The 27,898-nt window shown below is 58.7% G+C and overlaps 10 protein-coding genes across 10 annotated transcripts; 5 read left to right on the forward strand and 5 right to left on the reverse strand.

The window, feature by feature from the left end:
* Window positions 1–679: 679 nt before the first annotated feature.
* On the forward strand, window positions 680–991 carry EHS24_006238 (uncharacterized protein; the record flags this gene model as incomplete). The annotated part of the gene is made up of 2 exons (XM_028621710.1): window positions 680–890; window positions 948–991. The coding sequence occupies 2 exons, from the start codon at window positions 680–682 to the stop codon at window positions 989–991; spliced, it is 255 nt and encodes an 84-aa protein (XP_028478162.1).
* Window positions 992–1,338: 347 nt separating this feature from the next.
* On the reverse strand, window positions 1,339–11,245 carry EHS24_006239 (uncharacterized protein; the record flags this gene model as incomplete). The annotated part of the gene is made up of 8 exons (XM_028621711.1): window positions 1,339–1,384; window positions 1,449–7,132; window positions 7,184–8,115; window positions 8,157–9,077; window positions 9,119–9,392; window positions 9,431–10,539; window positions 10,589–10,852; window positions 10,915–11,245. 8 exons carry the CDS (start codon window positions 11,243–11,245, stop codon window positions 1,339–1,341), a joined length of 9,561 nt encoding a protein of 3,186 aa, XP_028478163.1.
* A 355-nt stretch (window positions 11,246–11,600) lies between these two features.
* On the reverse strand, window positions 11,601–13,118 carry EHS24_006240 (uncharacterized protein; the record flags this gene model as incomplete). The annotated part of the gene is made up of 4 exons (XM_028621712.1): window positions 11,601–12,151; window positions 12,207–12,591; window positions 12,635–12,714; window positions 12,755–13,118. The coding sequence occupies 4 exons, from the start codon at window positions 13,116–13,118 to the stop codon at window positions 11,601–11,603; spliced, it is 1,380 nt and encodes a 459-aa protein (XP_028478164.1).
* A 167-nt stretch (window positions 13,119–13,285) lies between these two features.
* On the forward strand, window positions 13,286–14,118 carry DID2 (Vacuolar-sorting protein SNF7; the record flags this gene model as incomplete). Its single annotated transcript, XM_028621713.1, has 6 exons — window positions 13,286–13,301; window positions 13,343–13,362; window positions 13,410–13,487; window positions 13,537–13,752; window positions 13,790–14,065; window positions 14,107–14,118. The coding sequence occupies 6 exons, from the start codon at window positions 13,286–13,288 to the stop codon at window positions 14,116–14,118; spliced, it is 618 nt and encodes a 205-aa protein (XP_028478165.1).
* A 112-nt stretch (window positions 14,119–14,230) lies between these two features.
* EHS24_006242 (uncharacterized protein) lies at window positions 14,231–14,845 on the reverse strand (the record flags this gene model as incomplete). The annotated part of the gene is made up of 3 exons (XM_028621714.1): window positions 14,231–14,548; window positions 14,604–14,735; window positions 14,786–14,845. The coding sequence occupies 3 exons, from the start codon at window positions 14,843–14,845 to the stop codon at window positions 14,231–14,233; spliced, it is 510 nt and encodes a 169-aa protein (XP_028478166.1).
* A 305-nt stretch (window positions 14,846–15,150) lies between these two features.
* On the forward strand, window positions 15,151–15,912 carry OST2 (oligosaccharyltransferase complex subunit epsilon; the record flags this gene model as incomplete). Its single annotated transcript, XM_028621715.1, has 3 exons — window positions 15,151–15,338; window positions 15,467–15,565; window positions 15,846–15,912. 3 exons carry the CDS (start codon window positions 15,151–15,153, stop codon window positions 15,910–15,912), a joined length of 354 nt encoding a protein of 117 aa, XP_028478167.1.
* A 1,014-nt stretch (window positions 15,913–16,926) lies between these two features.
* Window positions 16,927–18,860, forward strand: POT1_1 (3-ketoacyl-CoA thiolase with broad chain length specificity; the record flags this gene model as incomplete). The annotated part of the gene is made up of 5 exons (XM_028621716.1): window positions 16,927–17,046; window positions 17,110–17,210; window positions 17,273–17,359; window positions 17,454–18,352; window positions 18,766–18,860. The coding sequence occupies 5 exons, from the start codon at window positions 16,927–16,929 to the stop codon at window positions 18,858–18,860; spliced, it is 1,302 nt and encodes a 433-aa protein (XP_028478168.1).
* Window positions 18,861–19,650: 790 nt separating this feature from the next.
* On the forward strand, window positions 19,651–21,746 carry EHS24_006245 (uncharacterized protein; the record flags this gene model as incomplete). The annotated part of the gene is made up of 5 exons (XM_028621717.1): window positions 19,651–19,678; window positions 19,737–20,552; window positions 20,658–20,693; window positions 20,753–20,961; window positions 21,009–21,746. The coding sequence occupies 5 exons, from the start codon at window positions 19,651–19,653 to the stop codon at window positions 21,744–21,746; spliced, it is 1,827 nt and encodes a 608-aa protein (XP_028478169.1).
* Window positions 21,747–22,193: 447 nt separating this feature from the next.
* EHS24_006246 (uncharacterized protein) lies at window positions 22,194–24,214 on the reverse strand (the record flags this gene model as incomplete). Its single annotated transcript, XM_028621718.1, has 7 exons — window positions 22,194–22,828; window positions 22,897–22,954; window positions 23,014–23,200; window positions 23,269–23,292; window positions 23,498–23,562; window positions 23,616–23,667; window positions 23,724–24,214. 7 exons carry the CDS (start codon window positions 24,212–24,214, stop codon window positions 22,194–22,196), a joined length of 1,512 nt encoding a protein of 503 aa, XP_028478170.1.
* A 987-nt stretch (window positions 24,215–25,201) lies between these two features.
* Window positions 25,202–27,460, reverse strand: EHS24_006247 (uncharacterized protein; the record flags this gene model as incomplete). The annotated part of the gene is made up of 9 exons (XM_028621719.1): window positions 25,202–25,606; window positions 25,662–25,872; window positions 26,074–26,164; window positions 26,223–26,664; window positions 26,711–26,874; window positions 26,925–27,009; window positions 27,053–27,114; window positions 27,172–27,214; window positions 27,257–27,460. 9 exons carry the CDS (start codon window positions 27,458–27,460, stop codon window positions 25,202–25,204), a joined length of 1,707 nt encoding a protein of 568 aa, XP_028478171.1.
* Between the last annotated feature and the right edge of the window lie 438 nt (window positions 27,461–27,898).

Below are 27,898 nucleotides of genomic sequence, written 5' to 3' on the forward strand. Positions count from 1 at the left end.
CGGCGTCCCTTGGATTTAAGGTTGTGGGTACCTTGGGCATGGGGCTGGAATCAGTTGCACCACGGCCTCGAGCGTCAGGCTACAGGCTGGCTCATTACGGCCGGAAGATGGTTGAACCTCCAAGTACCACACACTTTACAGACCACGTCAATCGCGCGTGTCTTTGGCTTGGCAGCACGCATGGACACCGCTTGCACCTTGCTGCCAAGACGTGTCGGATTCCATCGCTTGCAAACTCGGTTTTCAGACTTTGTATGAAGAAAAATCAATCTCGCCATCCCAGGTGACCGATGGCCCAGAACATCAGGTGGCCTGGCGGCAGTGGCGCCAGGCTGGCAAAGAAGACAGGGGAGAAGCGGTGAACGAGCCAGCCCAAGGCAGTGTATCCCCCAAATTAGTGTGCACTGCACTCCACATAGACAGCTATGCGGAACGGGTATACCACAGCATGCCCCGTTGTTGGTTGCGGGGTTTTGTTTTCATGGGCGAAGAAGTGTGTGACGCAACACCACGCCGCCGACAAACGAAAGTGGCCCCACCCTCGTCTCGATCGTCGGCCGCCATGACAGTGTTAGTGTCTCCGTACCGAATGTGGGTGTGATTCTAATAATATCGGACCGTCATTGATGTATTCTCAACTACCTCATGCATCTTTCCAACACACCACCACCCTATGACCATGCCCACCGGTCGGTGGCTCCTCGAACGTGAAAGCCAGGGAACGACGCCTCCGCCAACAGGCTTCGTCCACCTCCTGACCCTCTTCTGCTGTAACGGGTGGCGTCGGATGTCCAAGGCCAAGCGTGCACAACAGGCCGAAGACTTTGGTGTAGTTGGCACATCTAGTCGACGCACCAGCGAACGACGAAGCATGGACGTGGGACAAGGTCGTGAGTGTCTGCGCCAGATGGTCTCCCCAGACTCATGCAAACCTAACACCCTCATAGGTCCTCCTGCTCCTCCCTCCTCTCCTGCCCCGCGTGTCCATTGACGCAAACATCGCTTCGTTCTCATTCAGAGCTTTGTAAACCACATCAAACCATGAGCTCGTGAGTGCAAAGCAACGAGGATGAGCTGACCACGTTTTAGCAAGCAGGGGCGATTCTTGCGCAACGAGCGCCAGGTCCAGTGGAATGATTAGACCCTGTTCATGGACTTGTCTACTAGAAATAGAGAGGGAGAGCACTGTAAGTGTTTTGTCTGTAAGCGATTCACATGCAGCCGCGCTGTAGTGTAAACTTCATGCCTCGTGGTCATAAAAGCGTGCATAATGTGTTGATGTACATGGAAGGTGGCAAAAAAAACGGGTGGGTAGCAACATGCAGGGTATCGTGGATTCTACGATGCGATTTCGGGCAGTTGTTTTTCGTAGAGCTTGAGTAATCTGGGGGGAAGTAGAGGTCAGCACATCATTCCCTGTGTGGGGTCCCTTCCGCGCTCCAACTCACATATCCATGCCGTCCTCGAGCGGAAGTGTGACGAAGCGGTGCGAGTAGGCTGGCAGTTCGCCAACGGCACCCTTGATACGGGGGATCATCATGGCCGCATCGCCAGTCGTCTCGCCCAGGGCGCGCAGCTTGGGGACGGGGTTGTTGAATGGGCCGGTGCCGCGACGGTGGTAGATGAGCTCGGGAGGTTTGTCGTCCGGAAGCGTCTCGCCAGCAGCCTCGGCTTTGCGGAGCTTGGCCGACGAGGCGGCGTGAACGATACCGCGACGACGAGCGCGGCGGACCTGCTGCTCGTCGATGCCGCGCAGGAGCTTGCGGAACGACTTGAACGCGGCTTCGAAGAAGTTGGGCAGGATCTTGATATCACCATCGGTCTGACCCCACACGAGGTCAAAGTCATAGTCGAGCTGGTTGGGGTCTTTGAGCTCGGTCGACTTCATCCTGAGGGTCATGAGCGGCAAGACGACCACGTCACGGTGACCTGGCTTGATGGCCTCGTCAATGAGCGTGCGTGGGGTCATGTCGTGTGTCTCGATTCTGGTGGCACGCTGGCCATCACTCGTTTGCCACTCGACAAACGAGACGTGCAGGAGCAAGTCGCGGAGGGGTAAGCCTTCGTTACTCTCTTGACGCTTGAGGTCGGCCTCGATCTTGCCAATGTAGAAGCGGTAGAAGTCGGCCGGGGTACCGTCGTCATAGTCCTCGCTGAAGATGCCAATGTCAATACCGCTGAGCTCGAAGCGCATCATTTGGGCCGTCTTGACCACCTGTGACGTGTGCTGGGGCACGCCCAGGCCAGACATGGCGCGCTTGGGAGCCTGTGGCAGGACGACAGTGGTCATGGGTGTAATGCTGTCCTCCCCGCGCTTCTGGCGTGCCTTGAACGTCTCAGAACGCTGGACGGCAATCTTCTTCTGGGACTCGACCATGTCAAAGATGGAGTAAAAGTCGCCCAGGAGGCGAGGGATGGCGGGCAGGCGGAGGACGCCACTGAAGTTGCCGGCCTTGACAATAAAGTTGAGCGCGACTTGGGCAGATGGGTCGAGCGAGTGGGCGGCCCAATCGTCCTCGAGCGTGACTCTGGACGGCTCGAGTTGGAAGCGGACAATGTTCATACCGGAAATGAACATGTTGCCACGCAGATCGCCGCCCTCGATCGCCATGGACAAGACGTTGCTTTCAGAAGTGGCGGTCGAACGCTTTGAGCGGCGCACCGTGACGAACCGCAGGTTCTGAGAGCAAATGTCGCCCGAAATGTCGCCCTCGGCAGTGACCTTTGTAACGCCGATGTTGAGGTCAAACTCGGTTCTCTCCCCGTTGGACACTGTGCGGATGACAATGGGCGTCATCTGGAGCCGCGCCTGAGTGACTGCGACGTTGGCATCAAAGTCCACGCTGCGGAAGCGGATAAGTGCCACGACACCCAGTTTCGAGTTGTTGGAGCTGCTGGCGGGTACTGGCGCGACGATGGCGGCGGCAGGAGTGGGATCGGTGGCGAGGAAAGAGTCGAGCTTGGGGGCATTGTCGACCCACACGGACATGAAGATGAGCCACGCACTGAACGCCTCGAGACGGAACTGGACGGCAATCTCGGTGTCGAGGACAATCGACAGGCCGCGTTGTTCGACATCCTGCGAGCACAGGGTGACCGAGAATGCGAGGTCCTTGGCACCAGCCGTGACGCACCCACGTCCTTGTTCAGCAAACTCGTGACTGAGATACGCCGTGACACCCGAGACAGCACCAGCGAGCGAGGTTTGGTCCTTGCCGCCGAGAAGAGTCGAGACGGCAAAACCACCACTCTCCCACTTGAGGTCGATGTACGCGTTCGAGTCTGGGGCACAGGACAGGCGCAGCTCGGACCGGTCGATACGGAGCGTGACACGGAGCTTGAGCTTGTTACTCTTGACGTTTTCAATCTTCTCAAACTGCTCCAGCGCGCGTTCGGCGATGGGGACCGCCTCGGCGCTCGTTGCCTTGGGCAACGCTGGCCGCCGCGCCACATGCGACTTGGAGCGTTGTTCGATGCGGTTGACCATTTCGACAAACCACGGCAGGATGGTGGGACGCAGGACGTTTCGGCTCTCGTGGACCGCAATGTTGAACAGCAAGGCGCCCGTTTGATCTGTGGTCGCCACATCCGGGCCGTTAAAGTCCATCCACATGGAAACGGTGGGGAGGAAGAATGAGTCGTGGTGGATGCGTCGGGGACGGTAGCGGGCAGAGACTGGGTTCTCTGGGTTGGCGTCGGGCATGTGGATGGGACGGTGAAGCTCGACCAGACCGCTGTCAAAGCGGAACGACATGTGAACGACGAGGTGCTTTGACTTTTTCGGCAGAGCGTCGGCATCATACTTTGTTGCCACAGACTCTGGCTGCTCGCCCTCGGTCTTGGCCCACTCGGTGAGGTAATCGCGTTCCATCTGCTGGAGCTGCACCTTGCCATGGTCGTACATTTCAACGAGGGAAGCGATACCGTCGGCAATGTCGGGTGTGAGCGACAGCTTGAAGTCGGTTGCCGAGCAGTGGGCATTGATGTTCCACGAGTCATCAGTGGACGACATCTGGCCCTCCATTTCAATAGTGGGCAGGACCATGCGGTTTGACGTGGTGTGGAAAGCACCCGAAAAGTGCTCGGCGATTCCAGCGTCAAACTTCTCCAGGAACTGCAGCGAGGTCTGCTGCACGCGGAAGCGCGCAGTCTCGTTACGACTCGTGGTGAGGCTGATCATGCGGATGGAGTAGAGGAGTGCCGGTCCGCCTCCACCTGCGCTCTTGCCAAAGTCGATGGTGGTACCGTGATCCAGAGGGATAGCGACTCCGATACCAGACACATCGAGGGTGAGGACACGCCTGGAAAACCACGTCTCGATGGCCATGGCATTATCGGCGACGGTCGACGCACCACTACCACTCAAAGCCGGATTGGAGCTGCTCGTCTCAATCTTCTTGAGAACGCGCGTGGTGCGTTCCTTGACCTCGGCCATCTCCTGCGCGTGGACCTCGCGCAGGACCGAAATGTCCGAGGACCAACTGCGGATCAGGTCGCTCACTTCGCTCAGAGCAGCGACGTGCATGACCGTGTGGACACGGCTAAAGCTGATGGAGAGCTTGGATGGCGTATTGTCGGCACCTGGCGTCTCGCCCGCGGCAATGTCAAACATCATCGAGACCGACCTCGAGCCCCTGAGAGGCTGGGCGTTTTGGTACGATCCGCCGTCGGTCAGGCGAATGAGCGACAGGCCGACATGGTTGGCCTTTGCATTCCACTGCAGCGACTTGCCGTCCAGGTTACTGGCTGAAGCGTTCAACTCGAGGGCCTCGAACATGAGTGTGGTCGGTACGTCGTCGGCGCGCAGACCCACACGCACTCCGGCGATGCTCGCCTGCACGCGGAAGATGAGCGGAGTTGGGTTCGGGGGCGTCACCACCTCGGGCGGCGTCGTCGGCTGCTGCTGGCCGCGGTACTCTCGGAGAACTTCCATGACGTCGTTGCCAAGTCGCTGGTGAAGGGAAAGCAGGCGGTCGAGGACGGCTGGCTTGATGATACCGGTAAACATGCCGAGGTTGACCATGGTGGTGAGGTGCGGGCGACCGTCCTCCTTCTTGTACGTGCCCGTCGCCATGATGGAGGGCAGGCGCACGATCGAAGAGTCCTTTGTCCTGATGCGCTTGGCGGTCGTGTACGCGCCCACTACTTGTGGCTCGACACGGAGGCCAAACTGGATGAGGTCGTTGGAGCCTTGACGCGTAATGTACACCTGGCCCATGTCCCAGCCGAGCCAAAGGCCCTTGGCAGCGCGAGCCTGCATGTGTACCGCGCCAATGTAGACGTCGATCATCATGGACTCGGTCAACGATGGCCTGGACGACGGTTCCTCCCACGACGGTGCCAGCCCGTGTGGCTTGGGCGTAACACTCGGCGTCGTGGTTCTGGGAGTGGACTTTTCCGAGCGACGTTGGTCGAGGACGGCCTTGAGCTGCTCAAACGCCGGTTCGTATAGTGGATAATGCGTCTCGCGCCAGTCCCGGCCAAAGTCGTAGAACGCCTTGAGTTGTGGGCGCGAGTCAAAGTCTAAAGACTCGACGCCAAGCAACAACCGGCATTCCGCCTTGCTGCTGGCACTGTTGCGGTTCGTGTCGGCGGTGAAACGCAGTCCGCGCAGGGCACTGGTGACCAGAACGCGCTCGGTATTCTCGACGCGCCGGTCCTCGTCTGCGGCCTCTCGCAGCACCGCCGAGACGGAGGAGCAGTTGAGGAATGCCGCATTGTGCTCTTGGTTGTGATGCATGTTGTGGTCGTGATCGGTGGTTTGGCCGCGCTCGATAGTGGCGGAACCTTGGGCGCCTTCAATGCCGAGGTCAAGACATAGTCCGCCGGCAGTGATGGACGTTCCGATCTTGCCAAGGTTCATGTCCACCACAATAACAGAGGCGTGGTCAAAGGTCTGGACGACGGGGATCTCGTGGAATTCCTCGTGAATCTCCTTGCGGTGCGTCTGGAAATGCGTGAGGATGGCCTCGTGTGCCGCAAGGAAGCTGTTGCGCAGGTCGAGGTTTGTGTTCTGCACGGTGACGTGGGTGCGCACGTCGGTCGTTGGAACACCGCCGTTGTCATAGGTGACCGTCGTTTGGCTCGCAATGGTCGTGCCCTCAATGAGGAGGATGCTTGGGACGATGGAGTTGTTCTCGAGCAAACGACCGTGGTGGCGCACCGAAACAGAATCGGCATTGACAAAGATGCCTCGCGACTTGTTCTTGGGCGGGGCGGGTTGCTGTCCTGCCGTCTTGAGGTCTTTGCCAAACGCCTTGATAAGGAATGGCTGCGACACAATCAACTCTTCGCCGACGCCAAAGGCCTCGTCGATTTTGAGCAGCTCCGCGACGGCGGCACGCGCCATCTCGGCACGTGATGGATGCGGCTTGGTCGACGGGGGCGGAGTAAGGTGCTCCCTTTGGGCCAAGCGGTACCAGTGGCGGAGACGCGACAAGGTGAACCAACCAAAGTCTTTGCGAATGTTACGCTGGTCGCTGACGTGTAGACCGTACGATCCCTCGTACATGAACGCAGGCAACGACATGGAGTTGCTGTTGCTGACCGTCTCGTTTACAATGTCGTAGATGGCGTCCGCAAACGTATAGCCGGCGGGTTTGTCCTTGAGACTCTTGAAGACTGGTTGCCACTCGTCAAGGAGATATGAGATCACCGGGACACTTGCTGTGGCTCCATGAACCGAGATGTCCCGACTCTTGACCTGGATCGTTTGGTCGCTTGCCCCGTTGTGGAATGTCAGGCCCAGGTCGAGGGTAGAGAGGTGGACAAAGGGGATGGTTTTGTCGTGTCGGGCCTCGAGAGCAATGGACGGGACGTCGAGAAGGGAGATACTCGATGCGCCAGTCTGGTGCCGCGAGACAGTGACGGCTAGAGTCTTGACTCCGACCGAGGCGTCTGTCGTCGATGCTTCCGAGTCGGGCACGGGGGTCTGTACCACACGGCAGTTTGTACCCGTGAGCGAAAGCTGGACGAGCGAGTCGGGGCTGCTGTAGCGGCCATGGGCCACGCGTACGTCGAGGGAAGGAAGGTTGATGTCGTATAGCGCCGAGCCACGCTCCGTGCTGTCTTTGAGTACGGCAGAGACGTGGCTGGTGAGCAGCTGGTCAAGAAGCGCCTCGGTCGGTGTTTGCTGCCAAAAAAGTGTCAGTTGTCATCAAATTACGAACATTCAGCTGCTCACCACCGCGCCCATGGCAACCATGACAGCATGTGCTGCGAACACTGTTGCAGGGTTCAAGTCCACCATTGTCTTTTCGAGGTTGATACGGAAAATGGCCCCGTCCGTGATCGTGAGAGAGGAGAAGGGCATGTCGTCATTAGTCGGGTCGTCGACCGTGTCCCGCCCAGGCGTCGCATGGTCAAAGACACGACGCGCACGCTGGTGGATGCGGCGGAATGACTGGAGCCGGTCTTCCAGGATGGCCGCTGGGTCGGGCAGAATGCCAGTGCCACTGGTCTTTGTCGTCGAGTGCGACGAGGCAGTGGACACGCTCGAGACGCTGTCAGACTCGTCACCGAGCGAGTCCTCGTCCACAGCCGGCATGGCGCCGCGTGACCGGCGTTTCCGCGACATGCGTGAGAGCGGGATACTCGTCGCGATGGAATGGTCGTCGCTCGAGGTACCAGGCGACGACGAGTCATAGTCCAAGAGACGGTCCTCGGCGGAATCTGCCTCTGACGGTTCTGGCCAACCGATGTCAGGCTTTTGAGGTCGTGGGAGATAAATGCCGCTGACGTGCACGCCTAGCTCGTCCGGGTGCTTGTCGGTGCCGCCCCAAAGGAAGGGAACACGCATCGTCGGCTCGTCTTGCTCCTTCATAAACTCTTGCTGCTTCTTGGCCTCGGCCTCCCAGCCCTTGGGTACCTTGTAAATGTCCACAGACACACCGGTGCCGAGGGTACCAACGGGATCCCAGCGCCTGTGATGCGGTGCACGGCGGAGGATATGGGCCGATATGCTCGGCAGGCCCAAACCCATGACCGAGCCGCACGATTGGGACGCCATGGAGCTCGTGTCAATGAAGATGCCCCGTGGCAGCTCGATCGCGATGGCCGACGAGCCTTCGGAGAGGAGCGCAGTGACGTGGTCGATTGTCAACTTTACAAACGTTGCTGAGAGAGAGATTAGCGCCGGTTTCATTCGCGAATCTCACCATCTGGAGGCGTCTTGGCCAAGTAGATTGATGCAGGCGCATTGTCCCGGTCGGTAAACGTACACCCGACCGCAGACCCGACGCCTGCCAAGCGCTCCTTGAACTCGGGCGAGAGGAATGCTGAAATGCGCGCAAAGTTGAGCTCCCACAGACAAAAGTATGTTGTGGCACGGGGTTGCGGGCCAAAGAGACGGTTCGCCTTGATGACGATACCCTCAACGAACACCACGTCCTGGGACCGTGCCAGTGGCCCAGAACCAGCCTTGAACGCGTCGTCGATACTGTCGCACGCAATCGCATACGTTGGCGCGGCGTCGAGCGTCATGTCCATTTGGAACTCGCCCGTCTTGAGGTCAAGCTGAAGGTGCGGGACGGGGATGGCAATGCCGTTGTCGACGCCGTATATCTCGTCCGACATGAGGACCAAGGAGTCACGCACGTCGACGGTGAGGTGCACCGCAAACGAGTCTGAACGGCCCGGTCGGTATTTCTGAATGATGGGGTCGCCGACCGAGTCTGGGCTGTGGTCAAACTTTTCCAGAAACTCCTGCATGGTGGAAAACTGGGTAAAGTTGCCGAAGTAGTTGTCCTTTACGCAGAAGAGGCGGCGCACAACCCAACCGAGCGCCTTGAACGCGACGCGCTCGCCCTCAATGTGTAGTTTGAGCATTTCCACATGGTCGGGTTTGGGCATTGAATAGTACCGGTACGAGCCCGACACTTTGAGGTCGTTGACTTTACCGACCTCGAGGGTTCCGCCGCGGCCAAACGTGCGGTGCGTGTCCCAGTTGGGGAGGCCAACGTCGACGCGCGCGTCCTTGGCCTCAATGGTGAATGGAACAATGGAAAACTCGGGGCGGTAGCGCGTGGACGAGACGGCAACGCAGGCGTCCAGTCGTGGACCGGCAATGTCAACAAAGGCTGCGATCGTTAGCTACACCGTGCGCACAGAAACAGCTCACCATTATGGTCTCGAGACCGTGGCACGTCGACAATGTTAAAGTCGTTGATAAAGAGGTGGAGGGCATAGTTGACCATGGACACTCGGAAGCTGTAGTGCATGGGGACAAAGTGGCGAAAGTCACCTGTCGTCGCGCCGCTCCAGTCACGAGACAGGTCGGAAATGAGAGCAACGTGCTCGCGCATGAGCAGGATATCTGGTGTGTCGAGGGTCATGTCAATGCCCCAGCTACGCTGCGCGTCCCACACGAGCGGCGTTGGCATGGTCATTGATAGCTGGAATGTCAGCTCCTGAGGCACACCCCTTAGCTTACTTTACAAGCCTTGGCGACAACAAACGATTGTAGGTTTACACTGGAAGCAATGTCGAGAGAGTCGAGATGGAGAACCATCATGGAATCGTACCCGTGCTGCGTGGCGACTTGCGCTTGCGTGTAGCAGACGGACGAGTTGGGACCGACAACAACGTCGAGCCAGCCGTACTTGCGTTCGACGGGGCCCTTGACGTTGTCAAACTGCCAGTTCTTTGACGGCTCGCGCGTGGGGATGCGCAGCGTCGTCTTTTCTGTCATGGTCACGTTCACCACCATGGTCGAGTGAACACGCGTTTCGCCGGCCCGTAACCGTGCTCGAGGCTCCGAGTCGAAGAAGATGGAGGGGGCAAACGCCTTTTGGAGCGCGTCGCGCTGCCGATCGGCCCACGGTCCGTAATTGATGTTTCCACCATGCAGCACAATGTCGACACCGTATTCTGGCGGTGGCTCAATGTTGCCAATCTGGTCTGTGGGGTCGATATCGCATGCGTCCGCCGACTCGGGGACGGGGCCAGGCGCATCTGACGCATAGGTAATGTCCATTGCGCGCGTCGTGAGGAGCGTCGCGACCTTGGCGTACTGTGGCTCTTCGCGTTGCTTGACAGAACCCTCGGTCTCATCCAAGCGGTATCGCGCCAGTCCCTTCCAAACACGGTCCGTAGGGACGCCAACGGGCACCGAGGGCAGGTCGAATATCTGTGGCACGAGCTTTGCGATCCAGTGGAATCCGGACCGCGTCGAGATGGACGACGGTGTTTGCTCGGCCAGCTCGGGCTTGCGGTTAAGCAGCTCGTCGTACACCCGCTTTCCGTGCGCCAGAAGCGTGCCCGAGTGGTCGGGATTTGTGCGCATCAAGACGGTCAGGTCCTGCAGCTGCAGGTTGTAGCTCGTCTTGTACAGGTCGCAAATGGACCTGGCGTCCGTGACCTCGACAATGCCGCTGGCACGCTTAAAGTCGGCAATGAGGATCATGGGCGTCGCGTCGCTTCCAAGGACAATCGAGCCCGTGACGATGCGAATGTCGAGCGGGAGAGACTCCATAAACCACGAGAGGCCCAGCGGGGCGCTCGTGTCGGTGGCGGCGGCCGGCGTCTCGGGCTTGGGAGCTGCTGCATGGGTGTTAGATGGAGGGGGCGTCACTGGAATGTCCACACGTACCAATCTCATCCGTACTCGTCGTCGGTTTGGACGAGTTGGACGACTGATCGCGCGACATGGCTGGTCGCTTGCGCAGACGCGCACCGTTACTTCGTGAGGCGTTTGCGGCGTCGGAAGGCGGCGACGAGTCCTCGCCACGCGCATCGGCCGCTCCGCGCTCGTGCTTCTTCATGCGCTCCACGATGGCATCGTATGCTGGTGTACGGTTGTAAAAGAAGGCTTCAACACCTTCGGCATTGACGACGATTCGGCAGGGCAGGCGTGCTAAGAGGCCAAGTCAGCTTGGGCGGCGACACGGCACAGCGGTTTGGTTTACTTCAACTCACCTCGCTTGGGGTTCGACGATTCCGAGTCGTCGTCCTGGCGTACGCGAGGCTTCCAGTACCGAAACGTAATGTTACCATGGAGTGCGCGAAACGATATGTTGCTCGAGTGGTACTCTACGTCGCGGAACGCAATGCGTCCCGCGAGCGGGGAGATTTGGAACGACCCGATGACAATGTACACGTTGAACGCGCGCCATGAGATGATGCGAATGACCGCTGCAATGGCACTGCCGAGTAACCTGTTCCAGTAGAACAGAAATGCCGCGGTCACAATGACCACGACACAGAGCTCGGCAAGGAAGAGCCAGTTGACGGGGTTGGCGTTGGTCATTGTGGGTGGGGGGTGGTGTGATGGAGTGGGGGTCGTAGCTAGACAGCGGGAGTCATGGCGAGGCCGGGCCCAGGCAGGCAGGAGGTGGGTGTGCGACTGGGATGAGGTGGTAGTGGGCGGGGTATGGTGTGTAGTGGGGGGCCGGGTGAGACGATGCGATGTAGCAAGTGAACAGCATCAATCAAGCGGCGGACATGCGTCACAGGTGTGTGCGGCCACCGCAGCGGAGCCAAAATCGGGTAAACAAGCTCAAAGTGGCCAACACGACAGCGCTGTCGCCTTTGTGGCCATACTTGGGATGTGCTATGTGCATACAGGCCGCCAATTGTATCTACACTGTATCTCTCTGTCTGCTTTAATCGTCCTTTCTACCACCATCGTCCGTACGATCGGTACCCAAAGTCTGCCTCCTCATAGGCGGACGGCGGCCACCGGCATTTGTTGGTGTCCGGAGCTGCGAGCTCGCTCCTTCGTCCTGCGCCTCCTGCATCACGCTGTTGCTCCTCGATTTCGGCGGGGTCGAAGTGGGGCGACGAAGCGGGGGAGGCGTGAACGCGCCGGCGCCGCGGGTACCGCTACCGCTGCCCTCAGGTCCGAGGCCCAGCGCCGAAGTCGACGAGTACATCGGTGGCGGAGGCGTGGACGCCGAGTACTCTGATCCCCATGGGCTGTACCCTTCCGTTGCCAATGTAGAAGAGGGCAGAGGGCTGGAGGAACGCTGAGGCGCAATGAGACCGTCGGCGGTTCGTCGGCGACCAAGACGCGGGATAAAGCCCATGACTGGCGCCAGGACCGCCTTCATCAACGACGACGAGGCCACCGACCTGCGCGAGCGGGGAGCACTGGCTTGGGGTGTGCCCGACAGATCGATCGTTGCACCCATGGGCGACGGGGGCGCAGACGTGTCTGGAAAACCGTGGTCAGTTGACAGGCACCATTGAAAAAAAGTGTCTCAACTCACCAAAGGAAGGGATCACGTTGTCGTTTGCGCTCAGGCTGAGGAAGAGGAACAAGGGGATGAACCAGACACAAATGGCGAAGAAGGCCGCGACGTCCATGAACGAGGGGGCATTCCTGATAATGGTGGGCTGGTGCGAGTAGCGGTACTTTGCGGCACGGTACTTTTTGGCCTCTTGGGCAATGGCGGCAAAGTGGAAGAACCAGATAAAGTGGTCCACGACGACGAGCACACACGAGAGGATGAAGACTGGCGACGTCAAGGAGATGAACGGCCACGAGTGTGAAAAGTGTTGCAGGTACACCAGGTGGCAGAAAATTGAGAACACGGTGTGGCCAAAGGGGAGGGCATCGGTGACGTAGAGGAGCGCGTGCAGCACGATAATGACCTAGTACGGGTCAGTAAGAGTCTGCTTTCTCTATCCGACTCACGTAAATTGCTCGCACGCCCACGACCTTTGCCAGGCGCGACTGTTCCTCGATAAGCTCTGCAATCCAGAGGAGGCCGCTCGCTGAACATGTCAGTGTTTGGTCTGAGTGTTTTGCACCTACCGAGCGACAGAGTCACAAAGACAAAAGCGGTCAGAGCCCCCACATAGGAGAGCAGATGCAGGAGGGAGATCATGTTGAGAGGACGGCCTGCGCCACGATGAGGGTTGGAGGGAGAGCGAGTTGGAGGATGTTGGTCAAGTGGGTGTGGATGTTGGGCCCTGTCGGAGGACCTGCCTGCCGAAAGCGCTGTGGATGCGCTGCTGGGTGAATGGGGCTCGACAGAGACGAGTCTGCCGGGATACGCCAGAGATGGTGAAGAGGTGGGGGTGGGAGAGAGGGAGAAAATGGACAAAGGTGCCTTCGAGTTGTCCCCTGGCCGCTGGCTCTGCTGGCCCATCCACGACGCGTCCGGCTGTGCCGACATTGATCTCCACGGACAGGTGGACGCGGAATCAAATCTTAACCCACCACCGTCCCCCGTCAACGATGACGCCCCCGCCGTGCTTCCATCCAGGTCGGGCGGCAACTCTTTGCCATTGCATCCACACATCTCGTCGCACCCCCCATACACCCACACACATTGTCTTCACGATGAGTAACCTCGAGAGTAAGCTGACTTAGCTACCGGGATGCAGCTGACAGTCCCAGAGGCCCTCTTCCAGCTCAAGGTGCGCCACCGCACAGCCTCGGGCTGCTCCACTAACCCCGTAAACAGTTTACAGCCAAGTCGCTGCAGCGCCAGGCCAAGAAGGCTAACAAGGACGAGACAGCCGAGAAGAACAAGCTCAAGGCGGTGGGTAGATAGCTACTGATGGTTCCCCGGTGGCTAACACCCCCCACAGGCGCTCCAGAAGGGCAACACGGAGGGAGCGCGCATCTATGCCCAGAATGCGATCCGTAAGAAGACCGAGGGCCTGAACCTGCTGCGTCTGGCATCGAGGATCGATGCGGTGGCGAGTCGTGTGGAGACGGCAGTGACGATGCGCACGGTGACAAACAGCATGGGCCAGGTCGTCAAGGGCATGGACAAGGCGATGGAGAGCATGAACCTGGAGAGGGTAAGTTGCACCGTTTGCGTCGTAACTAACCGCGCAGATATCGCTCGTCATGGACAAGTTTGAGTCGCAGTTCTCCGACCTGGACGTGCAGACCTCGTACATGGAGTCGACCATGTCGGACACCACGGCCCTCACCACGCCGCAGGACCAGGTGGACTCGCTCATCAACCAGGTGGCCGACGAGGCCGGCCTCGAGATCCAGCACGGTCTCGGCGAGGCCAAGGTCCCCTCTGAGCAGATTGCCGTCACCCCGCAGACCGAGGCGCCCATGGAGGAGGACGGCCGCTTGGCCGAGCGTCTCCGTGCTCTGAGGGTGAGTAGCTGGCATGTCAGGAACCCAGCTGACACCTCCAGCCCGCCGTGTAACGTCTCCACGACCTGATTATGATGTAGAGAGCAGTGTCATGCCATTGTACGCCATACTATGGGGCATCGTGTCTAGATAAAAGTGGGGAGACCTCCGATTACGAGCGCCGTCTTAAACCTGGCGCTTGGTGCCGCGGGAGTTGGCAGCGTCGTGCAGCTTGCCGACATTGTCGACGTTGGGCGCGCCCCAGACAAGGACGTTGCCCTTGCCCTCCTCGACCCAACCGCGGGTCTTAATCCACTCAATGTCGTGCAGGCGGCGGGGCAGGTATGCCATGACACCCGTGGGGCCCGCAGGTGCTGGGGGAGCAACCTTGTCCACGACAATGGTCTCGGGGGTCACGCCCAGTCGCTTGTCCTTCTCCTCGTCCTCGATCGAGCGGATAAACTTGCGCTCGGCCTCTGGGGGCAGGAGGTCGACGACGTCGGACTGTTGGGTGTGTGCGTCAGTGGCAAAACATCAGGTGTGTGTCGCGGGTACTCACAAAGTCGTCCTGCTTGACAGCCGAGATCGAGTAGATGTACACGCTAGCAATGAACGCGACGATGGCGCCGCCGGTGATGAGGTTGCGCACGTTGTAGGGCTTGCGAGCGCGCATGAGCGAGGCGGACTCGTCCTGTGATGGAGTCAGTTGGTGGGCCACAGGGGAGAAGTGTTGTCGCTCACAAAGCCGCGTGGGTGGTACGACATGTCGACGCCGCGAGCGTTTGTCTTTCCTGATGACATGGTGGGCGCGGTGGGGGAGCGATGGGAGGAGCGATGGAGACACACCAAAGCTTGGGACCTGCGTCGGTGGTCATGAAATCGACAACCAGAGAGTGAGCGATGATCTCCGAGTAATTGATTTTATTCGACCCCACGTTTAACCACGTGCAATCTCCTCCACGTCGCGACGCGCCCGCAGTGACGCCGTCGTCGACCACTTTGTGCCCAACGACCAGCACGTCGAGTGCACTTTGTGACCCCACCACCAACTACATACCCCCCTGCTTGTTCGCCGTCTTTGCATCCCGCGTCGCCGCTCTACAAACATGTCCGCCCCTTCCTCCACAGAGCTCAAGAGCTCCCTCAACACACTCGTTGCAAACTACAAGAGCACGACCCCGGCCCGTGTCAAGCTCATCGACTGCTTCCTGGCCTTCCTCATCATCTCGGGCGTCACACAGTTTGCCTACCGCATCCTCATCACGTCCCACCCTTACGGCGCGTTTGTTGGCGGGTGAGTCCTCTGCGCCGGCGCGTGCGGTGCTGCCCGCCGCCGTCGTTGCTTTCGCGTGCGCTCTGCACCACGCTTTGCTCCACTTCTTCGCGACACCTGCGCCGCAGTCATGCTAACCACCTGCACAGCTTTGGTTCCACTGTCGGCCAGTTCTGTCTTCTCGCGGGTCTTCGGGCGCAGGTCTCGCCTGGACGCGACGAAGAGTTCAAGGAGGTGTCACAAGAGCGGTGAGTGTGGCTTATTTGGGTTGAAGAGAGCGGGTGCGGGACAGCTGGTCGCCTTTTGGTGCTGCGGACACGGTTCGCCTACCCAGTTGAAGCATAGGCGCGCGCAGTACCTGGCCAGCATCGCCACTGTTTGTTTGGTCAGCTTGTACTGGTGGCGCGAACGTCTGGCATGTTGTGACGTTTGGCTGGTGGAGGTCGTGCGATGCTGGTGTTGTCTCTCATGTCGGCCTCTTATCCCCGGGCCACCGTTGTCGTTTACCTCTGCTGACGCATCTTGCAGCGCCTTTGCCGACTTTGCCGTTGCCTCCATCGCACTGCACCTGTTTGCGTTCTCCTTCCTGGGATAGAAGGCAGAAACGCAGTTTTGGAGTAGAGAGACAGAAGAGAAGGCAGCTTGTAGAAAATTCCGTGTTCCGTCCGGTTATCGTTTCCGTCTGTCCTCTCCTCGACAGTAGTGAACGGACAGGCGGTGCGGACGGACGTCCTTAGACAGACCAGGGTGACATTTTCCCCCGGCAACACCTATGTACCACTTTGACAGTGAGTGAGAGCCCATGTGGTCGGATACTGCCCGTCCCGGTGAAACTGGTGTTGGCGCTTGGCTTTGATCCCCGTGGATCTGCGGCCAGCCAGTGGCATCTCCGTGGCCATGTGGACAGACTGTGGGGCCATGGGGCCACTGGAGGGTAGCATGAATGAGGACGGAGATGGGCTGGGGCGTTTGTTTGTGGGGAGGGGGGCCTTGGCCCACGTTCGGACATGTCCACAATCTCGGTCTTGGCCGCCACCATGGCACCACATCCGTCCGAGCCATTTCGGTTCGTGGACGCATGACGTTGCCGTGTACGCCGTGTGTGGTCGTCGGTGCAAGCGACTGCCTGGAGCCTGCCTGCACCTGGCTGGGAGGGTTTCTCGGCCGGTGTTCTCCGGCTCCCGCTGACGGTGAGGCCACTGCCCAGTCAGGCTTTGTCAGGGCGAAAAGCAAAAGGTCGGCCACGTTTACCGCCGGTTAGGCAAACGACTCTCTGCGCACACCCAAACACATATGCATAGCCCATCGTCTGGCTGCGTCTGGCCTCTGTGGCTACTGCTGAAAGCCGGGGGCCGGGCGAAACGCATGCAGCAATGATACACCACTGCGCCACTGCAGCGTTCGCCGGTTGTGAAAACGGCGGCTAGAGCCGGAATGCCGCGCGCCCACGGGCAGAGGCGTCACCCCCGCGCGCCCACCGCTCGCCGCCCGTCGCCGGCCCACCCGGTAACCGGTATCCACCCACTTTCTTAAAGCCTCATAGCCGCATCGCACATTGCATCTTTCTTTCTCATCCTCCCTCTCCTTTCCCAAAACACCCATCCCAGCCATGTCCAACGCCATCCAGTCCATCACCTCGGCCCTCCCCAGCCTCGGCAAGGCCCGCCTCCTCATCAACTCGGCCGACGACGTCGTCATCGTCGCCGCTGTCCGCTCGCCTCTGACCCGCGTGAGTAGTGTTCGATAACACGATATGTCAGCATCCACCCAGCAGCCACTGACGGTTCTCCAGGCCAAGAAGGGCGGTCTCAAGGACACCCTCCAGGACGACCTCCTCAAGGCCGTCTTCCAGGAGGTTGTCAAGCGCGGCAAGGTCGACCCCTCGCTCATCGGGTAAGTCCGAGAGGGGCTGGTGCGATGCGCTGGCAGTGAAGCAAAACTGACACCTCTATCAGTGACGTTGTTGTCGGTAACGTCCTCCCCCCCGGCGGTGGTGCCACCGTCTCGCGTATGGCTCAGCTCGCTGCTGGCATCCCCCACTCGTGAGTACAGCTGGTGTCATGGGACACTCCATACGGACCGTGTGAATCCGCACACGCGCCATCGCGACACGTGCTGACTGTATCCCCCCAACAGCGTCCCCCTCGTTACCCTCAACCGCCAGTGCTCGTCGGGTCTCCAGGCCGTCAACAACATTGCCAACGCCATCAAGGCCGGTGACATTGACATTGGTATCGGCGCCGGTGTCGAGTCGATGACCTCGAACTACGGTGGCGGTGTCATGCCCGCCGCCTTTTCGGACGACGTCCTCTCCAACAAGGAGGCCGCCGACTGCCTGATCCCCATGGGTATCACCTCGGAGAACGTTGCCAAGCAGTACGGCATCAGCCGTGACGAGCAGGACGACTTTGCCGCTGCCTCGTACGCCAAGGCCGTCGCCGCCCAGAAGGCCGGTCTGTTCAAGGACGAGACCGTCCCGATGAAGGTCAAGTGGATCGACCCCAAGACCGAGGAGACCAAGGAGATCATTGTCGACTCGGACGATGGAATCCGCCCCACCAGCCGCGAGCAGCTCGGCAAGCTCAGGCCCGCCTTTGCCAAGGACGGCTCGACCCACGCCGGTAACGCCTCGCAGGTCACCGACGGTGCCGCCGCCGTCCTCCTCGCCCGCCGCTCCACTGCCCAGAAGCTCGGCCTCCCCATCCTCGGCAAGTACGTCGCCTTTGCCGCCGTCGGTGTCCCCCCCAACGTCATGGGTATCGGACCCGCCTTTGCCATCCCCGCCGTCCTCGCCAAGGCCGGCATCACCAAGGACGACGTCGACTTCTGGGAGATCAACGAGGCCTTTGCCTCGCAGGCCGTCATGTCCATCAAGACCGTCGGCATCCCCTTCGAGAACGTCAACCTCAACGGTGGCGCCATCGCTTTCGGCCACCCCCTCGGCGCGACCGGTGCTCGCCAGATCGCCACCGCCTTGTCCATCGCCAAGCAGACCGGAAAGAAGGTCTTCGTCACCTCGATGTGTATCGGTACCGGTGAGTCTACGTGTGTGGGGGCGGCGTGGAGGGTGGGGTCGGCTCGGATGATCAAAAACACACACTATGTGGTGTTGTGGCATCGGGGATCGACTCCTTCACCTTCTACCTACCTTCCACGCCTCCTCTTGCTCTCTGTCTTGCTCTTTGGCTAACATTACGTAAGGTATGGGTGCTGCCGCCGTGTTTGTCGCCGAGTAGCGAGCTTTGCGTTGCATGTAGACTTGTATAAGAAGATGCAGAGGTGTAGGAAGAATGTGGGTGACAAGTCGGGTGGAACGAAAAAGTGGCAGTGTGGCGCCCCACATGGGGCGCAGAAGTCACGTGCTGCCTTCTGAATCACTGTAAAGGTCCTTTGCATTGCATTGAATATATGCATGGCCTTTGCACTAACGATTGTTTGTGTTAGTTAGTTCAGCATACTGAGTATGAACCCACTCTCGATGTCAGTTGGTCGAATGTTGGATTGGGTGTGAGGATCGCTTTGGCGCCCCCAAGTGGCGGCTAGTTCAATTTGCTTCCTTTGGACACCGCAAGACTCTTCGTTCTTTTGTGCTCGCGCCCAATCTGTAGAGCTAGAAAGGAACAGTAGACAAATCGTTCCATTGAAAACAGAGTGCTAGCGCGACCGCCGCAGCCTCTGTTTCATGAAAATGCCATGACGTCGCTTTTGTCGTTGTGGCGAAACTTGGCCGATTCTCTTATTTGCCACAGACGTTGAAAAGAATCCAAGAATCCAACGCGTCGTCAGGCAAGGCGGGGGCGTCGCCTGCACCGCTCTGTCGCCTTCTGTGCATGGGGGGTCTGCGCCCTAAGGGGGGCATTGTTGCAAGGAAGTGGGTGGCGCACAATGGCATGGGCACCAAACTACATGGGAGCTAGCACTGGCCACAATGGTGGGCCGCAAGGCAGTGGAGCAGTGGTGAGTGGCAGTAGACAACGTACATTGTTCACCGTACATTGTTCACCGTACATTGTTCACCGTACACCGTCCAGCAGCGCCGTTACTACATATGTCGCAGGAGAGGCACAGCTGCAATGGGGGGGAGAGAGCGGCATGCTCCTTCGGCCGGTGGTGAACAGTAGCTGTTGAGAAGGGCGCAGGGGGACAGTGCTTGAGCGGGGCATTGTTCGCTGGGCGGATGCAGAGACAGCACCGCCTTCCCATGCCCCCCCCCCCCCATGCATTTGGTATATATTTGGTGCCCATTCGCTCTCCTTCGTCATCGCCTCCCACTATGGCTTCTACCACCACATCTCCCATTACTTTCATGACACAACCACAACACACCTCTACCATGACTGCTCAATCTCATCCACTTCTCCGTAAGCACTGCAACCGTTTACCACATTGGTTCATTCCCAGTTGCTGACCGCCGTACAGCCACCCTCCTCCACCTGCCCTGTCCCTTCCTTGACTTTGACACTACCGTCAATGTCCTCCACGCGTGCAGCATGGCGCGCCACAACACGAAGCCCAGCAACTTCTGCATGACTGCCACCAGCGGCATGTCGGCACCCCTGACGTGGGGTCAAGAAGGCGAGGCGTTCTTGATGGCCATGTACCGGGGCATCAAGAGCGTCACGGTCGCCAACAAGTCTGCTCTCCTGACCTGGCTGGGCGCGGGCAGATCGCTTCAAGACGACCACTGGATCGGAGACGCGTTCTTGGCAGTCCGTACAATCTCGTTCACGCCCACGGCCGTCAAGCAGCTCGGCCGTGTTAACGAGGCGATCCAACAATCGCTTCGTTACCACCTCGAGCCGGCCGCGTACATGCTCACCGAACGCGACGCGCAGCACGCCCTGTGGCGTCACCTGGCCGAGATGTCGCCGATGGTCAAGACTGTCGACATCACCGCGTCGAGTCTCCCCACTCCTGTCGACGTGGACGAGGACATCGCCTGCCACCTGGCCACACAGCCAGAGTGGCGCTTTCTGTTCCCTCTGTGGCGCCACCTCCAGGTCGTCTCGTTTTTCGACTGCCTGTCCCAGCCACCCCTTCCCCCGCCCTCCGCCCATGTCACCTTGACCATATACATCCACTACGCCTCCCGTCCCCGCCGCACGGTCCTCACCCTTGAGGATGTCGACGCTGGCGTGCCCTTCGGATTCGAGGTCATTTTCACCAACCTCGGTCCGCTGGCGCGCATCAAGCGCGACGACGACGAGGAGGTCCGCATCCCGTATGGCCCTGCAGGTGCCTATACGGAGGCGTCGCCGTCAGGCTTGGTGCTATACACATTCCTGCGGGACGTCGTGGTCTGAGCGGAACGGGCTGTTTAACTCGCAATGTCTGCCCCAGTCAACACCCACGCTTTCGTCGACCGCGCCGAGTTGGGTAAGTCATACCACCACCCTCACCACATCCGTCATTGTCGTGTTACTGACACTCTACAGGACCAATCTGGGCCAACCTCGGTAGTCACCTCGACCACAACACTGCCATCGCCCTCATGCACACGCCTCACCTCGTGCGCGACAACCTTCGGCCTACGGGTTTGTCAATCTCGTTTGACGCCAACACAGCTCCGCCTCCTTCCTGGGGTGGTGCGTTCGCCCAGACATTCCTCAAAGCCTCCTACCTGGCCGTCACCGAGGTTGAGGTCGTGGACAAGGCGGGTCTTACAAGGCGGGTCTTACCGTTTGGCTTCAGGCCAATGCGCGGTTGCGCGCACAATTCCCGCCCAACCCTATCATTTGCCCATTCGCGTCGGTTCAAGCGGTGTCGTTCGAGGGTGATGCCGTCCAGGACCTCAGCCGCCCCAACGGTGCCATCAAGAGCAACGAGAAGTCTCTGGGGCGAGTTTTCAAGTACAACATCAGGGCACGCGAAGACCAACGCGTGGTGTGGACTCGGATTGCCGCCATGGCGCCTGGTGTCACGACCGTGAACATCACCAACACTCCGGCGGCGGGCACCACTACGCCCCACAACCTTCTCTTTCACCACGACGTGCAGCGCTACGCCAACGCTCAACCAGAGTGGGACCACCTCCTTCCCCTCTGGCCCCGGCTCGAGCGCGTCGTGTACCACCACTGCCTGACGCAACCCCCCCTCGTCCCCCCCTCTCCTCACCGCCGCCTGGTCATTGTCGGTCACTTTGCCACCAACCACACGGTCGGCAACCACCCCATTTTCCACATCCTGGACCTCGAGGTCAACCAGGCGTCTCAACACGGCATGCCGGTGATGTACGGCAACATTGGCACTCAGGCCCAAATTGCTCGTGGATCGTTTGTGCACGCCATTGCGTACGACCTGCAAGGCATGTACCAGGAGACGTCTCCGTCGGGCCTCATCCGCTACATTTTCAGCCGTGACCACACTGTTGTGCGGTCCTTGTGCGGTATGGTTCGTGCGCTTCCACTCTGTAACAGATCTATGATTTGAGCCGGTTCTGTACTGTACCTGTACCAAGCCTCATGTGACAACTATGGAAGAAATAGCCCCATCACAAGGCAAATAAGCTGAACTGACCCTCGGGTACTCGGAGATTGATTTCGCGGCTCCCACCTTGGGGCGCCACGGTACGCTTTTGCGTTCCACCCGACCACAACCGGTGTCTTCCTACACCGGCTACACCTCTGCATCTCAATACAGATAGATCCACATGCGCACAAAACTTTGGCTTTGGCGACTTTGGCACGGTCTCCCCCCCGTGCATGTTGGTAGTCAACTCTGTCGCTCCATTATTACTATCTGAGCACGAACAGACTAGTTACATGTGACTGCACCTGATTCTATAGGCTGGGCTATGTACACTGTCTACAAGGTGGGTGTGGAGGACACGTTCTTTGGTGTCTCTCCCTATATGTAGCGCCCCTGATGGATTCCTTTTCATTTCTTCTTCTTCTTCTCTTGCTGCTGCTGCTTCTTGAGGGCATCTGCGGCGGCATCCTCATCGCGAAGGGCAGGAGCGATCTTGCGGACGCGTGTGCACAGAGCCCGGAGTAAACGAGGTCCATAGTTTGGCAGATGCTTGGAGTGGATGTACTCCAGGTCGTAGAAGCGCTCCAAGGAGGTGGGAACGGGGAGGCTCTTGCGTGCCTCTGGCGTCTTCCAGTAGGCGACCAGGTGGGTTGGCTGGAGTTTCTTGAAGAGGTGCTCGCGGGCGGCACCCCTCAGGATCCACACAAGGGTAGCCGTCGTCGTCACGGGCACTGCCCGTTCATAACACGGCTTGCACAAAGTCGTGCCATCCCGAGGCGTCGAGCATGGACGGCAGGACCGTGTCGGGGCATTCCTTGATGAGTTTATCGAGAACCCGGAAGATGAAGACCATTCGGCCTGAAGGGATGATGCAGTCCCAAGCCAGTCGGTCGAAAAGATTGAAGTTGCAGCCGCCCATGTCGTCAACGGTAAAGCCAAAAACGTTGAGGCAGAAAACTCCACCGCATGGAGGGCGGGGACCGGCGTCTCGACATGCATGACAGAGGAGGCCTTCATGAGCCAGTTCTCGGGTGGGCCGAGCTCTGCATGTCAACGTCTGTCTTCAGAACCAGCACGTACCCTCTCGGAGTTGGGCAATCTTCTTATTCACCGGCTTGGTGAAGGACGAGCAGGGACACTCCCCCTCGTGTTGGAGGGTCAGTCATGCCCTTGTAGGCGCGTGTTTGCTGACAGTCAGCCTCGGGCCCCTCATCAGGTGGTCACGCACCGTAGGGTCACTTTGAGCTTCACGCCAGTTGATGACGCCGTCCTCGACCTTCTTCACGACCTCGAGGTCGACACATTCGCGGGGGATGAGGATGTACGTGCAGAACATCTCTTTGACGAGGGCAGCATCCACACTTCCGGCCAGCAAGAGCCACCGATATTCGGCCAGGTCAAATCCAGCATGCATCCTGTCGTGTTAACGCGTGACGGACTCGGCGCAAGAGAAGAGGTACCGATGGTACCGGCTGCGACTCACGCTTCGAGGGTAAACTCCTTTTCCCTGTCGACGGTGAAGCCCTTGTAGAGGACCGCCAAGATCATTTCACAGACGTCGTGGTAGCCTGCCACTGACATCGGCCGGCACGAAGCAGACGCAGCGGTGGATCACGGAGGCTGGTTCAGTTGTGAACCAACACGATGAGACGCGCCGGTCCTCCGTGACGACTGTATGTCAGATTGGCATTTGTGGCGGCAGACAAACTCACGCAAACTTTCCTCTGCCACCGCGCACCAGGTAGTCACGGATAACGTCGCCGTTGGCTTCATGCCACTGATACATATGTACATCAGTGTCCATTGTTTATGGGGGAGAGGTGGATTTACCTGGTTAGAACCAGTGTCAAGGTTACGCATGACGAAGTCTGTCATCCGAATGCTAATGGCCCGCGTTTGGCTGTCCATTTGCGGAAGCCGGGACCGTACGCCATGTACCACTCCATCGCGAGCAAAGGACGAAATTGCTTCAGCTTGAGGAGAGCGGCCACGATCTCGATGACGTTCAGAGCCTCTACCACAACCGCCTCTTCCGCAGCATCCTCGTCCGCAGGAGAACTTTCCTCGACGATGGGCGAGGGGGCGGCGAGATCGACTGTGCGGTCCAGTTGCCGACGCGACTGCGCGAGCGCAGACGGGTGCATTGAACGGGGGTGGCGGAGGCGCTTCATAAAGCCGTGCTCGTACAAATGGCACGCCTTGGGGGGGACTCGCTTTCCAGCCGCACCTTGTCGGAGTAGGACTGCAGGGGCTGGAAGGTTGTGACATAGGCGTGTTGGCTTGGCTGGGGGGGGGGGGGTTTGCAAGTCCTGGATTGTCTCCATACGCCTGGCCCGAGGGAAACGAATAGCAGTACGGTATGCGTCCTGCACATGATCAGCGCGACTCGTTTCACCTACACCAACCATGCCTGTAGTCGGTATATGCATATTTGTGGTCAAGGGGAGGAATGATGAGCGGCTGTCGAGGCTTTTGCAGTTGCTGAGTGGCTTTAGCGCGACTGGTGCTGCGCAGCGGTGGAAGTCTTGTAACTGCCCAAGTTGGCATAGACTAGTCGTGTGTGGTGTGAGTGACCGCGACAATGCCGGGAATGTGGTAAGTAAGGTGGCGTTAAGGTGTACATACTGGCACCGAGGCGATGCCCGGAGTGGCAGGTGTAGTGATGAGGGCGGCTTTGATGCTGTTGAAACAGACGGCGAGTCAAAAAAGGAGGAGAGTATGGATAACGATGCTTTGTGATTCTGTGGATGTGGGTGAGGCTACCCTGTTGTTCTATGATATAGGTCCTTTTCCTCCCAAGATGGGATAGTGCTGTCGGACTGAGGAAGAATACAGAGTGAAGAAAATAATTACGGAAATTAAAACTTAAATACTCGATTTTTGATGCCGTGTGCACCTCAACTGCTTGACGTTTGCTCCCGTATGTTACCACCACACCTCTCACCCAGCGCGTCCCCCTGCTTGCCTCACTTCCGTCTCTTCAGCTGTCAAGCCCTTCTCAACTCACTGTTGATTCTTCTTCTTAACCAACAGCGACCCTACATTCCTACTCTTGCCAAAAGGCAAACGGAAAACGCCGTTGGCCTGGCTGTCGCGAACAGGTCAGCTGCCACGCTGCTGAGAGGCTAACCGGTCTTGGCTGGAGTTGCAATGTGCCCTCAAAGTGTTTAGAGGGCAGACCAGTGGATTTACCGCCACCTGGGGACTCCACGTACAGCCCAACGTTCAAACTGGAAGCCACTCTGCCGCCCGTTCGGTCAAGCTCCCAACTCATTTCTGCATCTTGTACAATCTACAAATCCAGACGAATGGTCATCTGGACAATGCAATGTCGTCAAGCACATGTTGTATAACTGCCAGGTCGACACGTTGGATTGGGATGACATTTTGCATAGTTCAAGGCGATGACAGGTGATTTAAATCTGGGCGACCTGGGCGTGGTCGCTGGACGCATCCGACCCGTGAGTCCCATTGAGTCCGCGCTCGGGGTCCTCCGCGTGCTGAACATGGTGGGCCAGCTTGTCCAGGCCAATCTGCTTGGCAACGCGCTCACGGCGCAGCGCATCCTCGGAGCCGGACTTGTCGCCAAAGATGTTGTCCACTTCTTCCAAGGAAAGTCCCTTGAGTTCCGGCAAAAGGAACACGGCATAAAGCAGGCCCACCACACAGAAACACATGAAGACGAGGTACGTCTTGTAGCCAATGTTGTCGAACATAACAGGGGTGGTTTGTGCTACAGTGAAGTTAATGATCCAGTTTGTCGCAGAGGAAACAGACATGCCCTTCGCGCGCATGTCGAGAGGGAAGACTTCGGCGGAAACCTGCCCATGTCAGCTTTTTTTTCTCCTACTCTTCGTATGTTTGTGAACTACTCACCACCCAGGCCAATGGGCCCCACGTGTAGGCAAAGGTTGAAATGTACCAGAAGATCATGAAGACTGCAGCGTTGCCAGCTGTCTTGTGGTGTCCGAAGTCTCCACCGTAGACGGCGACAATTGCGGCAACAGTGGCGTGGGAAATAGCCATATTGGCCTCACCCCATATGAGAAGGGGGCGACGACCGACATTGTCTACGAAGAGGACAGCACTGTGGGGTTTAGCGAGGGTTATGCATGGATATGTCGTGAAAGAGGGTGGGGGACGTTGGGAAAGTGGCGACTGAGTCGATTGGTGGTGACTGTGGCGTGCCTGGCGCCGATCATTCCGGGCGCACGTATAGTGGCCACTATCACAATCCACTCCAACTGTTCAACACCTTCCAACAAGGCCCCCACTCAGCGGTACTTACGGGATGGTAAAGACAAAGTTGACAATGCCCACAACTCCAGTCGCCAGGAGCGAGGTGGACCCTCCGGTCAATCCGATGCCTTCGAAAACGGCTGGAGAAATGTTAGCCACAAGCCATACCCAGTGTTGTCATCTTCTGTTCCTGCTCACTCGGTGCGTAGTAGATGATTGCGTTGATACCAGTCCACTGTTGAAGTGCCTGTGCCGAAGCTCCAATAAACAGGCGATGGAGTAGAGCCTTAGTGGTGAAGAGCCTCTTATACTCGAGCAACGACACCTTGAAGGTCACTTCGTCCATTCCGTACCTCTCCTTTGCGGCCTCACGCTCCACCAGGCGCTCCGCCTGAAGGGAGCGGAATTCGTACTGAACGGCATAATTCTCCGCAGGAGAATCACGCAGATAAGCGAGGGTGTCGAGACACTCCTCCTCACGTCCCCGGAGCATGAGCCAACGGGGGGAGAAAGGAATGAAGAGGGCGCCGATGCCGAGGATGATTGCAGGAATCAATTGGATGGCAAGGGGGACGCGCCAGGATGCCTCGGACTGGCCGGTATGAGTGGCTGAGTCGTAGCTTGTGCCGCCAATGTAGTTCTGGTGCGATTGTCAGCTTGTGAAGAAGTAGTGAGGGTGCACGCACAGTTCCGTAGCCAATCCAGTACGAGATCAGGATACCAAAGGTAATGGCGAGCTGTTGGAGCGCGACCAGCGAACCACGGATGCCGGACGGAGCCAGCTCTGCGTTGAACATGGGGACCAGCATGGACAAGGCACCGACTGCCATACCACCAAACCAACGACCGACTGAAAGGAAAGAGTCAGCAAAAGGTACGGATTTTGATAAAGGAGCTCACCGTAGATACACGCCACATTGTAGTTGGCGCCGACTTGGATCGCAGTGCCCATGACGAACAAGACACACCAACCCGAAATTGAGTACTGTGAAATGTGTAAGCGACTCCCAGTGTCACCAATAACTCACCTTGCGAGAGTACATGTCCGCAAGGGGACCAGCCATCAGGGATCCCACGAATGCGCCGAGTTCTGGAGAGCATTGTCAGTTTAGGCGTCTTTCCAAGTGACAGTCATATTTGTACGTACCAAGAATTGAAGTGAGGAAGCCCTTAGTCGTACCGTTTGCCAGCTAATTCGTGTCAGTACCTGTTAGAACGGCATCCCAACTCACTGTCGCAGCATAGCGGTCCTCAAAGTTCGCCATCACTTGCACTTGGCCGAAGACGCCCTGGTTGTAGCCGTAGAGCACACCACCGAGGGAGGCAAAGAGGGCGATACCAAGCGATTTGCCGTTGGAGAAGAGGCCACGGAAGCCAGTGGGACCGTGGTGGGCGAGAACATCGTCACCGCCGGGGGCAGCACCACCGCCGCCCATGATGCTGGAGATAAGAAAGAAAAGGAAGGTGGAAAGGTGAGCCTGTGTGGGCTGTGGGTGGAAATGGGAGTGGTTCCCGCTGGTGTCGTGTGAGGTTTTGGGAAGGTGACAGAAGAAGAACCCATGGGGACTTTCTCTAGCTTTTATCAGGTGCCCCGAGCTATTCGTGAGCCCCCTCTTGCTGCGTCTTGGCCCCTCCTGCTCCGTCGTCTTGGTCCGTGGCCCCCTCTTGCAAGCCCCGGCTGGCCCCCTTAGTCCCGAAGCGGCCCCCGAACCACGACGTTCTTAGCGACGGACTGAGCGACGGGGCGAGGTGGGGTCCACGGGGTGACGGGATCGCACGCGGCGGTGCGCGGAGCCTGCGGGCAGGGACAGCAGTTAACACCGGCCTAGAAAGCCGCGTTAGGTGTTCCGAGGTCTCTTTTCGTGTGTGCAGAG

Source organism: Apiotrichum porosum (assembly GCF_003942205.1).
Source record: "Apiotrichum porosum strain DSM 27194 chromosome Unknown scaffold_3, whole genome shotgun sequence".
Classification (NCBI taxonomy): Eukaryota; Fungi; Basidiomycota; class Tremellomycetes; order Trichosporonales; family Trichosporonaceae; genus Apiotrichum; species Apiotrichum porosum.